General features: G+C 36.9%; 1 protein-coding gene across 11 annotated transcripts in view; it reads left to right on the forward strand.

Annotated features, from left to right (window-relative positions):
- The window catches only part of LSP1 (lymphocyte specific protein 1), a 105,012-nt gene that overhangs the window by 76,878 nt on the left and 13,617 nt on the right, over window positions 1–14,517 (forward strand). For 4 of the 11 annotated variants that reach the window (XM_087950895.1, XM_026668256.2, XM_026668260.2 and 1 more), the window contains 7 exons: window positions 4,360–4,666; window positions 6,342–6,449; window positions 6,836–6,879; window positions 7,690–7,771; window positions 9,138–9,272; window positions 9,483–9,563; window positions 10,823–10,947. In XM_087950895.1, coding sequence (XP_087807021.1) covers window positions 4,360–4,666; window positions 6,342–6,449; window positions 6,836–6,879; window positions 7,690–7,771; window positions 9,138–9,272; window positions 9,483–9,563; window positions 10,823–10,918 — 853 coding nt within the window. In that variant the 3' untranslated portion in view covers window positions 10,919–10,947. Of the gene's footprint in view, window positions 1–4,359; window positions 4,681–6,341; window positions 6,450–6,835; window positions 6,880–7,689; window positions 7,772–9,137; window positions 9,273–9,482; window positions 9,564–10,822; window positions 10,948–14,517 lie in introns of all 11 variants that reach the window. The other 7 variants (XM_026668259.2, XM_087950902.1, XM_087950887.1 and 4 more) reach the window with 3 other exon arrangements.

A 14,517-nucleotide genomic window follows, 5' to 3' on the forward strand; every position in this document is an offset into this window, starting at 1 on the left:
TTTGCAGGCATTAATTTTGCCATGCCATCTTTTTGTTAAAAAAAAAAAAAAAAGTCTCATACAAATGTGTTTGAACTGGTAAATTATTTCAACTGATAGAAAAAATATATATAGAACATCTGCCACAACTCAGAGCAAAGGAGGGGAAAGGGTGTTACCAACTTTAACTGAAGGAAATACATTTAGGAAGGATAAACCTTAAATTTTCTACTTTGTGGACTCAACTGAAATGGAAGTGGATTTGGAGCAGTGTGTTTTCTAAATTGTAATTATATTTCAAGGCCTTTAGTAAGGTACCTTCAGTTTTATCACCCTATTTCCCAATCTCGGGGTTTTATTTTCAGAGTTTCTGAAAAAATGTTCTGTAGTTTCAAATGTCAGGAGGTTTAAATCTCTAATGTTGGCATATGGCTTGGAAGATTTTTCCTTTGGAAAACTTAATTCATTATGCTTAAGTTTATTTTGGGGTCCCTCCTCCTCCATTTCCTCCCTCTATAATGGTTAGCTCTTTCAGGTCCAGAAAGATTTATTGTGAAATTGAGTACATTAAGCAAAATTTCTCCTACGCACAATATAAGTGCAAACTCAATCATCTGTTCCTCCAAACTTCTCTGCTTAGCTCATTTTCTCCAGCAAGGACAGAACTGCACAAACCCCAATATCCTTTTTTCTTTGTGTTGCAGACACTGATTTTATTTTTAGATTTCTTTTCAAAATCTTCAATTTTACTTTAGTGAAACTGCAAGCAATCATTTTTAGAGAGGTTAGCGCATTTGCACTAACCTAAGAATACCACACACACAAAAGAGTGCTGAGAAAAAGGAGGAGGAAAGATTCAGGAAGCAATTATTTGAAGCAGCTGTTAGAGTTGTTTGGATAAGGGTGAGGAGAGAATTAAAAGAAGCTGTTTGCTTCTGCTCAGGAAGACAGAGCAGAATCTGATAAGTTTTTAAGTTTGAAGATGGATGCCCCTTGAAGAAATTCTTTTAATGAAATAAAGCAATGCCTCTGAAATTAAAATTCTTGTGGAGAGTTGGAGAACGATGTTGGGCAAACAGTATCCCATTCCACTCTGTTCCCAATATGGTATTTGTGAGGGTGACTATGTCCTTTTTCATTACAAAATAAAATGTTACACAGCAAAATATTTCCATGAATTTTGGAACTAAGAAACTTTCTTAAAGATGATAGACTTCAGTCCTTTACTTGGTTTGGATTGGTTTGGGTCTGTGTACCCTTCACTTTAGAAATTTGAATGTCCTTTTCACTACCTTGGCAAATGAAATCAGCTTTTCAAATTGTATTGTTGAATTGGGTGAATGAAAATATATTTAAAGGAATGATTTGGAATCAATTATAGATGTTCTTTTCACAGAGTAAGTGTGATATAGTGGTTAAGGCACCAGGCTAGAAACTTGGAGACTGTGAGTTCAAAGTCAGCTGGTTGATCTTGAGCTATTCACATACTCTCTCAGCCAGAGGAAGCAAGCAATGGCAAATCACTTCTGAAAAGTTTGCCAAGAAAACTGCAGGGGCCTAGATAGGCAGTCACCGGGGGTCAATGCTAACTCAAAGGCACCAAAGGGGGAAAATATTGTAATGTCAATGACTCAAAACAGACCAGGTGCCTCCTAAATATAGTGACATAGTTTGTCTTTTTTCTCAGTAGAATTTTTTATTAAGAGATCTGTGACTGGATATAATGGTCTTCTTCAGACTACACTTTGTAGGTTGTAAATAGTCCCCCCCCCCCTTTTTTTTTGTTAACCCAGTCCATAATTCATGTGGGTTTTGCTTTTGGTCTAAGTGAAAGATAGTCAAAACTAACTAACATCTAAGATATAACTAGCATTCAATAGAATAATTTGCCAGGTGTATTTTTTTTTTTGCATGTTCTCTTGCAGTAATATGCTACTCTTCAAAATAGTTCAAAAGAACTATATAAATATAGTATAACTTTTTGTACTGCCTACATGCATGCCCAGATGTTCCTGGTATGGGTATTTTAAGTCAGATGCAGGTTAAGTCAACTTCTATTTAGTTTTTACATACAAAAGTAATTATATAAGCAAGCTCCAAGCAATTGGACTTAGGTTTTGGAAATGGAAATAGGAAATGATTTGAGGGACAAATTATATGTGATGTTTGACATTTTCCTTGATAAATTATAGCACTATTCCATGAGGCTCACTTTACCTCTAGATGTCTTAAATGAGCTTGAACTCTTATGTTACAAAGTAGAAAACTGGTAGTGAATTTTCTATTGTAATGAACAGCTTATGCCTTCTGTGCCCTTGAAAATAATAAAGTAGGATTTGGAGTGCATTGTGCAGGCCACATGTGTATTAGCTGAATCTATTCTGGTTCATAAACTTCTAATTATTTTAAATGCATTAGTACAGACTTCGAGGAGAAGCTTGTGTGACTTTCAAGTATAGCTTATCTTTCAGAACTGCAGTAGTTTGGAGTGGAACAAGTAAGCTTGCTATTAATATTGGCTGATGCGGAGCTAATTGCTATAAAGTGGTACAGAACTACTGTGTAAAATGTCTTTGAATAAGACTATTTCAGTTACTCAAATAATATTGTAAACCAGGTTTGTATTAAATGCTAGGTTTATACCTAGGTCTGAAATATTTTGGAGTAGCAATTATAACCTCCTTATCTATCGAAGAGGGAAATTCATGCTTGTTTTACAATAGTACAACTTTTTTTTCATTAAATTTTATTTAGTTTTCAAAATTTAAAAGCATAAAATAAAACTTTACACATCATTATATCAACATCATTTACATTTCCTTATCTTTATACACATTCCTTTCATTATACAATTTCAACTTTATATATATATATGAATATAGATATATGTATTTATATAGTTTCTTATTCTTTAGCTAATTGTCATTTTGATTTCTTTTTTTATTCTTAAACCATTCCTACCAGGCATCCCAGACATTATAATATATTGACTCTTCTTTATCTCTTAATTTCATTGTTAGTCTGTCCATCTCTGCACAGTCTAAATTTTTTTTAAATAACATCTTTTGATGGTACATTTTCCTGCTTCCAAAATTATGCATAGGAAATCCTAGCAGCTGTTAAGATATGTAGCATAATGTATTTATTTATTTTATTATATTTTTCTGTTATTATGCCTAATAGAAATAGTTCTGGTTTGGGTTCAATTTTCTGTTTTGTTATTTCTTCTAGCCATAATCGAATTATATTCCAATATTTCTTGACCTCTGGGCAGGTCCACCACATATGAAAATATGTACCTTTTTCCTTATAGTACAACTTTCTTATTAATGCATGAATGTAGATTTAAATCAGAAGACAAATGTGGAGTTTTGTCCAAGCTAGCATGGGGTAAGGTGGGGCATTAAATTATGTTCATGTTTTTAGACTTACATTTTTAAGAGTTCTTAAACCAGAGCCCATTTGCAGTGAGATGGTGTTTTCTTTCCTAATGCTTTGCATAGAATGGGCTTTTAGAGGGAGCTTTCATTTTAAACACGGAACGTGGCCTTTCTCCAGTGAAGTACGATCCAAGGGCCACATGATAGCTTGGTTTCATTGAGTGGGTATTGATTTATTCTTCAGAAAGTCTAGAATGTGACTGGATGATTCTAACGGTAATTGGAAGCAAGCTTGAGATTCTCAGCAGTAAATTTCTGCTTATGCTGATCTCCATCTTAAACCAGGGTGCTTTTTTCTTCCTTTGGCTGAAGGCTCCACTCTGCCTTTGAGCGGTATGCTGCAGGCTACTCTTCCCCAAAGCAGTGAGTTGGAATTGGCTTAAAAGCAAAGTGCTAATTATCATGGTAATCAACATTAATTATAATGAATAGGTTCCAGTCATGTTTTAATGTTTCCTTTCTACCATATTAATTATTATAATTGAATTATGCTTTTTAGAGGGCACAGTAAAGCCAGTGAATGTAAATTCCCCATTGGAAACAAATTTGTAACATTTATATTTTTGAGCAGTGAAGAAAGGCATTTGGATACTCTCCTTTGGATGCCCAGGTGATTATGTTATACCTGGGAACTAGAGTCTATTACCTGCAGGATGCTACTGCTCCACATAAATATTTCCAAAATCCTTTTTCACTATATATGAATAATTGCCTTGGCTCTAAAGGGAATATTATAATATTCGGTCTTCACAGATATCTATCACTTGACCAAGAAATTGCTTTCCTTAAGATCAAACTGGCAGAAATTATTATCTTTTAAATTAGTAGAGTAAGCTTGTTTGTGACCTTAAAAATATTAAAAATGGCGCTTCCTTCTTAAAAAGAAAAGGTCACTTGTCCTTTCTTCTCTTATTTTTTTTTCCCACTTGCCAATTCTCAGTCCTAGGTCACCAAGGTGCTCCTACGAGGAAGAAGACGGCAATCTGAAGGAAGCAGAAGTAATGCTGGATCAGGTCAATCTGGATCAGGAGACTCCCACCTTCATCCGATTTGAAACCGGACCATCCAATTTCCTCAAGTTTGTTTCTACTTCAACTTCAGAAGATCAGCCTGAAGCAGAGCTGGAGCAGCAGCAACAGCTTAGGGAAACCTTGGAGTTTGGAGAAGAGAACCAGCATGCTGAGGACATGCTCCAAGAGTATGTTACAGAAGAGGACAAGCCTGAGGAAGAGGAAGAAAAACAAGAGGTCAGAAAAAAATTGTTTAATTTTTTCCTCCTACTACTTTGTATCTGAGTTTGAGAGGCCGTAAAATGAAAGACGTATTTCTAATAAGGTATCTTTCAAGTATCCCTAATACTTTTTCCAAATTGAAATCGTCCCATTAAATAGGAGGAACAAAGAAACATAATTTTAGCTGAAGATGGTCAGTCTTCTATTATGCCTGAGAATGAAGGGGCTAAAATGAAAAGAGAGTAGCTGGACAATACAGTAAATGGTCAAAAGAAGGCTATGAGAAAGCCAAACTCTAAACACATGCATTCTACTGCTATTAAATAGTGAAAATTATAAAATTACAAAAGCGGGTTGAAGTTTACCAATCCTTGTCAGAAAGAATAAAACAGGGATAAGATTCAGAATGATTCTTAATTTTGGCCCAATTCTCAGGCTGGTCATTAAACTAGGACTACCTATAGTGCAAACCCAGCCATTGTAACTTATAAATAATTGTATATATCTTAGAGTGATACATATATCCAAGTATTTTACCTTGATAAAACTTGGACTTTTTAGAAATAAAAATCAAGTTTGATAGGAGAGACTATTGAGAGAAATGGCATAGTATGGAAAATATAACTGGCTCTGCAATATACATGTGAAAATGGTTGTGGATCTAGCAGCATATATTTGAAAATAAGAAAGGAACAGGAAAATGAATGTGATTTTAGATTGCATTGATAGGAACATGGCTTTCTTAAAAATGTACTGATGAAATATAACAGAAAAGTAATACAAAGGTTTTAAATTAAAATATTGATTAAAATGAACTCAAAACTATGTGTTATTTATATAACACTCATTCCTATAGCATATAATTAAATGTAGCAACACTCCATCTTCTATTAGAATATTTTCTAAACTCATTTAAAAATTGATGAATAATACAACTCTTGAGTCTTGAAGCTACTCTTCAACATCAAAGAGTGTCATTCCCCCACCTCCACCTACATATCTATGTATTTGTTGAACTCTTGCTTTGATAAAGCCAAAGTTCTTCATATAATTTGATAAAAGAAGTGCTTTGAATGTTGCACAAAGACAACAGACATTTTTGCTGTTACTTAGAAAATATTCCCTTTCCAGGGTTCTGTGCTAGCTTGGAAAAATGTGGCTGGGTTGTTTTAAATGTGTTTGTGACACAGATTTTGTGCTCATGCACGTTCCAAACCATTTTCCTGATGCTTAGCCCTACTGGGAATAGCTGAACATTGAAGCCATTAGTGCAGGGGAATCAGAGGTTTACATCTTCCCCCCAAATCTTCAAACCCTGCATATAAGTTGCTGCCACAGATACTTCAGATTTAATTTTCCAAGAAAGCAACTAGACTAGAAAACTTACAAGACTTCCTCCAACTTCATACTAGATCAGATAATAGTCTAAACTGACTTTTCTAAAATCCAGGATTTTTTAACTAAATCAAAAGTGGCTGCAACTACAAGAAAAGATGAGCTATAAACCATGTATATACAAAGCCACAGAACTCGCTTCACATTTGTCAAATTTAACTACATGCTGATTTCCCATGACACACTATATGCTGAGGTGGGTTCCCCTTAGCATGTTGTTGCTTTGTTGTGTTGACTGAGAAGAGAGGAATTGATTGCATTTGAGTAATTGCTCCCCTTCTATGCATTTCTTCAGGACAACAAAAGGCAATATGAGCAAGAAGTCCGAGAAAAACGACAGAGGACCCCAAGTACTTCCAGTCAGGAAGACGAGTGTCAAACTCCTTTAAGCCCAACATTAAAGGTATATGTTGAGTTGCCTAGAAAGGCATTGGAAATGCTGACTAACAGATCAGTTTATAATTACAAGGCCAAAGCTTTATAGAAGTGATCAAAGTAGAGGAAAACCCCAATTTTTTTTCTATTAGCCTCCAGTCAAGCTCAACAAGGTTTGTCATTTCAGGACTTTTTGAATGGTAGCTGAGAAGGGAGTTTCAAGAGTTTTAAAGGATGGAATAAGTACTTTAAGAATATCTGTTTTCCTCTCAAATCCCTGACAGCATAAGAAAGGGAGCAAAACCTTGGCCGTACCCATTCTTCTTTTTTGGAAAGGAGGTTGGCACCAACCACAACTTTGTATCTTTCCTTGAGACCACTGTCCAAACGAAGCCTGTTGTTTCTGTTTTTTAGATCACTGACAGAACTGAATCTTTCAACCGATCTGTGCAGAAAAGGTAACTTCTGATGAAATAATGAATGTTCCAAGTCATGTGACCTTTCAGGAGCTGTCTCTTAAGTAATTTTATTTGTACACTGTTTTTCTGGATACAATCTTCCCAAGTAACTAAAGACAGAGGTAAAACATATATAACAACATGAGGCCCAGTTCAGCAGAAACTTTTAAAATGTCACTTCAAATGCCAAATACAGGGTACAAGCCTGTGGATAACATTTAGAAGAAAGCTCAAGAGTTATGATGCCACCTATTGAAAGAGCTTTGCTGTGAGCTCTGCAAATCATTCGAGACTGATGCCTTGGTTCATGATCATTGTGTGTCTGAAAAATCATTTTTTAATGTGTTGAACTGCAGAAAATACTTCCTGTTAAGGCAATTTCTCCATCTCTCCGGTATTCTATTATGCATTCCTTCTAGGCAGTCAGAATTTATCAAGCAGGTTAAAATATTCATTGAATTTACGGATTCCTAATCAGGGTTTGGTCAACAAATCACTCTGAATTCTTGCTGTCACTTGTTCTTCTTGTGTATGTTTATATAACTTACCAAGCTGCGGTTTGCTTAACTAAAGGCTACTAAAAAAACTCCATTTGATACAGATAACCATGAATCATGGTTTACAAATAATCCTGACTGGGTTCATACAAAAACTAAGCCATAAATAAGTAAATTACCTTCCCATTTAGTGTACTATGTGATCTATGCAAATTGTGGAAATCACTGATCGTAATTCTGAATAAATGGTAATTAGGCTCTGAAATGTTGGGTCTATGGTAAGCATCCTTTCTATCTTCTTCTCTCCTTCCAGTAACAGTATGAAGAAGACCCAAGCACCACTTCCAGTTTCCAAGATTGATGATAAACTTGAGCAATACACTCAAGCCATTGAGGTGAGCTTAAAATCACTGATTTTGACAAGCTTTTCAAAGAGGTACTTTTGGAGTCTTCTTAAGAAGTGTGTCATAGCAAGCCCATTCAAAAGCCTAATTCCATTGATTTTCATTCCTTGGCAAGTTAACTGAGCACTACTGTCACCCATGCAAGATTTTAGCTTTTGATGTGTGTCTGCAGATGTCCTCCTTTTTGTGGCAGCCAAAAAGTAGAGTTGTATTAAAAAAATTTGTTTGGCAATTAATTCCCAATAGGCTTAAATCCAACTTCTTCTGGTGCTCTTGTTTATGGATGCTGAACCTGGCTGATGGCATTCTCCTTTCTCTTATCTGATGTAACTGATTTATGACTATGAGATGAAGGCAATGTGTGTGCCACAGGTGTCTGAGCTTTTTTGCATTGTTTTTCTCTGCATGACCATAGATGGGAGATTAGAGCCATGCAGGGGTGGGATTCAAATTTTTTAACAACTGGTTCTGTGGGCGTGGCTTAATTGGTGGGCGTGGCTTGGTGGTCGTATGACTGGGTGGATGTAGCTTGTGGTCATGTGACTGGCTGGGCGTGGCCCACTCAATATCACTCACATCAAGGCACGCATCTCCTCGCCTGGCCTCTTATGACTGTGGGGATGCTGCAACAGTTGTAAGTGTGAAAAATGGCCATAAGTCACTTTTTTCAGTGCCATTGTAACTTTAAATGGTCACTCCACATGACCAAAGTACCAGCAAAGGAGGGGGGAAAAACTCCAGAGAAGTTCCTGAGATAGGAAGTCTAGTCCTGCAAAGAATGTAATAAGGGTTAACGGAGAGGCAGTTTCTGTAAGCAACACCAGAATGTTTCCTTCCTGCCTTCCTTACAGGATTAGGCCAGGATTTCTTCTAACAACCGGTTCTCCGAATTGCTTAGAATGTCAACAACTGGTTCTAGCAAATAGGTGCGAACTGGTAGAATCCCACCCCTGGAGCCATGGTGGTGCAGAAGTTAGAATGTAGTATTGCAGGTTACACTTCCCACAGCGGAGTTCGATTCTGACCAGCTCAAGGTTACCTCAGCCTTCCATCCTTTCCAGATCGATAAAATGAGAACCCAGATTGTTGGGGGGAAATATGCTGGCATTGTAAACTACCCAGTGAGGGATGTAAAGCACCATGGGGTGGCATATAAGTCTCAGCACTATTGCTATTATATTGGCACAAAGGCTATACAGGAGAGGACATTTTCTGATCAGTTGCTGAATTGGATAGCTGCCATAATGCCGATTCTGCCTAATAGGAACATCAGCTCATTGGTTCATAAAGATGTTTGACTATAAGAGAGAGGTTGTTTTAAACTAGAAAGCCAGTTCACCCTTATATTATTTTGCAGTTCTCCAGCAAAACTCCAAAGCCAGCGCGCCAAGCTTCTATTGATCTTCCTACCAATAGTGCTGCAGTGGCCAGCACAAAAAGCCTCTGGGAGACTGGGGAAGTCACCCAGTCTACAAAATCACTGCCCTGTAAGGTAACTTCTTTTTTAAAAAAATGTGGTCAAATCCCTATTATTGGATTTCTTCTACAGATACTGATCTTGTGATGAAAATGTCAGGGTATAAATGTCACCAACCAAATAGTACCAATATAGACTCTAGATTTGACTTCAGCTGCAAAACGTAAGACTTTTGTTCATAGAGGGCACTTCAAACATCTCTCATCATGTCTGTGTTCTTCCTAGGACATTGTGGCTGGAGACATTGTGAACATAAGAAGCCTTTGGGAGCAAAAGGAGAGCCCCCAAACAGATGCAAATGCTAAGGTGAGGATTGTTGCTTCCTTTGGGAGAAATGCAATGATGAAGCTTAATTTTTCTGTATAAGTGGCCAAGTGTGTTAGGCCTGATGAGGCTTTGCTGGAAGATGGTCCAGAAGTGATCCAAATGAAACATCACAGCAGCTTTGTTTCACCCTTCCTAATGTAGCTACTTCACGTAAAGCGTTGTCAAATTAAAGCACCCTTCAAGGACTTCTATAGCCATCCTGTGACTATTAAAAGGAAGGTTTTTTTTCATTATTGTGTCTGTATACAGTTGGATCTTCCTCAGCTCATTGAATGCAAGCTCTTCTGTTCGTGATATGAAAGGAAAATGGTTCCACTATATCAAGTGAAATATGTATTCAATTCAGTGTTTTATTTTGCCAGAAGCATAGGAGCTGCCTGAGGAAGCCCACAACCAGGTCAGGAGTGTGATAGCATCTTCCTGCTTGCACTTCCCAACAAATGACATATAGAGGCATATTGCTTCTACCTATGGAGCTAAAAACAAATGTTTACATTGATTAATCCTGGGTCACATATTCCTGCCCAGTTCCTCCACACAAATCAGAATTCTATGGTCTTGATCGCCATCATCTTTTTGGATGGTGTGAATGCCTCCATCCAAAAAGGGGATGGAAAGGAGTTGAACAGAGAGAAGGAAAATTTGCAAAAATATTTTTTGGGGTGAGGGGAAATGTATGCAACTGCATATCTTACATAAATAATTCTGAATGACTAACAACCAGTTCATAAGAAAAACAATGCAATATAAAAAATAAGTATCATTTAAAGCAGTATCCTCAAACTTTCTGGCCCCTGGACGATGGTGGCCGGAGAAGGAGGGGGAGGGGATGGTTTCTCATGATTGGCTCCCACTTTCAGGGCTTGTTTCCCAGTGGGGTGCAGACTGGTACCCATCCGTGGACCGGGAATTGGGGACCTCTGATAAAAAGTTGTAGGAGCTTCTGGAATAACTATTCAGCAGATTTTCTTGTTAACTTTTGAGCTATCTTTCTGCAGAGGTTTGAGGTGATTTTGTTTTTTTGGCAGAGGTTCAGGTTTTTCTGGTATTGAATAATGAACTGTAGTTTAAGCTTCCAGGCCAAAGAAAAAGGAACAGAAGCACTGTGCATTTAATCAGCTCATATTTGGTAGCTAACAGTCAAACGGGGGGTTTTCAAAGCACTTCAAAAAGGGTGGAAGAGTAGTAAGGATTTGGTTTTAACCACTGAAATTGCAATTTTTCAACCTCATTTTTAGGTCAAGATTCCTGGCAAGAAATATAAGTATGTGGCAGTTGGACATGGACAGTACAAAAGGGTGCCAATAGAAGATGATGGCGTGACGGAAAAATAGCTGTGCTGGTACCAAACTCACAGGTAAAGGTAGGCTGATGTATTAAATAGCATTTGCAAATTCTTTTTGCACATATAAAATTGATAATATTCACCAAGTGCTGACTGGCTTTGCTATCTGACTTCTACAAGCAGAAGCAGAAAGTGCTCCTTTATAAAGTGATTCTTTGTCATGTTCCTCCCTTACTAAGATAATTGACAATTCAAACATGGACCTTTATTGGTACATGTCACATTTTAAGCTCAAAGGAATGGATTTGGAGTATTTAAGGATTGATTTAGGTGGTGTATCTTAAGGGATGTATGAAGGGGAGCATGCCTTTACTTAAGAGTAACATTTCTCAATTCTCTACTAGTAATGAGAATCCATTTTTTATAGAAACATTTTATTCAATCTACATATTCAGTGTTTATAAAAATAGTTCTTGCGTCAGGATTTCATATGAACTGCCTTTAAAACATGTGGGTCTATACTGTGAAAATAATTATTTCAATGTTGGTGTAATGACAAGCATCACCTTTTCATAAGTTCAGAAAAAGCCCAGAGCATCTTTTGCTTCCATCATCTCTCTCTGTTCCTTTTCTTACTGTATATCTGTTTCTCTTAGGAACCAAACATTTCTATTTCCTCATTGCTCAGCATACCTTCTGCATCTTATATTATCATCTCAAAACATGGCACTTACTCTACCAAACATTTGAAACCTTAGTGTGGTTTGTTTACTCTTTCTTTACTTAGAATTCTCTCCCGACCTAACTAAGTTTGGCTAAAAAACCATGTCTGAAGATGTCTGAAACTGAACTTGGCTTTTATAACCATTTAAAAGAATAAGGCAGCTTAATCAATCCAGGACATCTTTATCTTCTACTATATTGCCCTTAAAGTTAGGACAAAAGACCTTAACGTTACTTTGCTTTACTTGCCTGACCTTTATGCAATATAGTATGGGATATCCTTAGATTCTTACCTATGCGTAAATTTTAAGACACTGTTAATATAAATAATGAGTAGAGCACGTCAATTAAAAGTAAACACAAACATATCAGTTGACTCAGTTTGGTAAATGGTTGGTAGGAAACCAGTTTTCCTGCCTGCTGCAAAATTCAACATTTTGATTCTTAGCTCTGAGGTACCGCTAAAGGTATATATAGGAAAGTGGCTAGGAAGTTCTGGTGTTCCATATTTTTGCACTAAAGGACATTGAGCTCCATATCTTACATGCCCATTTGAGATTTCTTGAAGCAACAGGCACAAAAATCTGCTTCCCAATGATCTGATCAAAAGCTATGATCTACTACTGCATGGCATATGATGAAAGTGTAAATACTGGAATAACCGAAAAGAACTCAGGGATTCTCTTCTATCCCTTCTGTGTTGGTGTTTTTGGAATTGTATATTTGTTCTCATTCTTCTGGCAATTCTTCTTAAAAAAAAAAAACAGATCATGGGGTGATGATAGTCCCCTGTTCTATGATATAAAATAGAGGACTTGCAAAAGAACTATAGTAGCCTAAAAATCTGCTATGCACATCACACTTTTCAAAGTATCAATGCTGGAGTAAAAACTAGGCATACAGCTACCAGTATATATAACGAAACTCAACTCATACTCTTTCTAGACAACCTGAACATGAAGGATGTATGCCTTTTTCACAGTCTGGAAGAATTGAGTGGCACTCTTCCTTATCCACAACATTGTGGAATGGGATGGTTGAGCATTCATTGAGGTGGTTAAACAAGTGAGACATAAGAGATTAACTGTACAGTCTCTCAGGCAGATGCTATTTTAACCAGCTCCCATTTCTTAGTTCAAGCCATCCATTCTCAATTTGTGATTGTGTAGAGAAATAGAGATGTGAGATTAGGTTATACATGGAGAAAACAATAGCTGGAACATTTTTATTCTTATTATAAATCACTGTGTAGCATATGCATACACAATTTGGCTTTATGGGGGAATAGTGTCAAGGACTCCTAAATTCACCTTGAGTCTAGTTTGATAGTCAAGACCTTATCTGGATTTTGGAAGATAGGCTTTTCCCTAAATCTTCCCAATTTTGCTTTTGATAGCTGATACTCATGATTTGCAACTACCAATGGGAAATGGCCAAAGATCTATGCTACTAATCCCCAATCTACTCAATTTGATAAGGTATAAAATACCAAGTCCATGGCTATTTCTCTGCTACATCAGTAGCCATTGGCTACTTCGTTTTGCAGTTATTTTAGCATTTGCCAGCTTGGCGATAGCATGTCTGTAATTAAAATGCCAGCTTAGCGATAGCAAGTTTGTACTATCTTTCCATGAAACAGTGATATGAATGTTTGACTTTTTTGCATTCTTGTAGTATCTCAGTGGAAAACATTATAGATGGCTTAGCTTAAAAGCAGTACTCTTTTATGAGTCCCTGGCTAGTGATGGTGGAAAAAATGATAATAGTCCTTTTTTTCCAGGCTCCCTCCATGAGTCAATTTTCTGGAGCTGATTGCTTCACGTATTGGCAATTGCCTGACATTTAAAAGCTAGGTTCAGTCTGGTAAATTGATATTTGCACAGGATTTTCACTTTTTTTTATATGCAAATTTGGTCTGCAGCTGCTTTCTAGGGGAAAATAGCCTTGACAGGGTCATGCTATATTTTGCAAGTGGTTTAAATGGATTTCATTGCAGTTATGCACAGAATTGTCCAGATTCCACAATTCATGCTTCTGTTGAGGTGAGCCCAAGAAAAAATATTGTCCTGACCCTTGTGCAATCAACACCGCTTGCCCTTTTTCTCAATTCAATATTTATTTTGGGATTCTGCAAATGGCCTGGCTATCAGAGTACCTCTAGGAAAACCTCTCTTTATTAACATATTTATTCATCTGGCAAAGGCTCTATTCTAGGAAGGTGCATCTATGAGTTACAAAAGAGCAGGATTCTTTTGATGGAAAAACTGAAATTTTGTCTCTAATGAAGCCTGCAAGACAACTATGGTCATGTGAGCTATGCCAAACAGCTTAATCTTTTTAATGTCATATTTTTAGGATCTGAAGCCATCTTGAACCTTGATTTCAAATTGCAATTTTGTGTGCATTGTTAGTATTACAATTTAGATTTAGGCTGTGTATGAGAAACATTCATTTTTTCTGCCAGAAACATGAAAGTAGCTTGTGAAAACAACCATTGCTCCTACTATAATCCTACTCAATTTGTCCTCTAACCAAATGGCCTAAACCTCTGGACAGCATTTGACCTCAAAGGGGGATGGGGCGAGAGACTCTGAACATGTGTGTACCATGATACAGGATGATTGTTTGGCTCTATTCAAAACGCTTTTGACTAGATATGGAAGAAAAACCAAGAACTTTGGCATTATTTTAGAATAAAAGGTAGGCTTGGTGGAGCGAGCCCATTTCTGTCCCATGTTATATTTATTTCAGAAGATGTTTTAACTTCTTTCTTTTATATAGGCTGTTATTCTAAAAAACACGACTCTCTCTCTCTTCTCAAGCCCCATGTTAAAACTGAGTAAAACAGGTCCCAAAGGTGCTGTTTTCAAGAGACAACAGGGCTTTCTGGTTTGTCTTTGAAGATGTTTCACTTCTCATCCAAGA

This window comes from Notechis scutatus, chromosome 1 (assembly GCF_049901735.1).
Source record: "Notechis scutatus isolate UNSWTSFEM ecotype Mainland chromosome 1, rNotScu1.2, whole genome shotgun sequence".
Lineage (NCBI taxonomy): Eukaryota > Metazoa > Chordata > Lepidosauria > Squamata > Elapidae > Notechis > Notechis scutatus.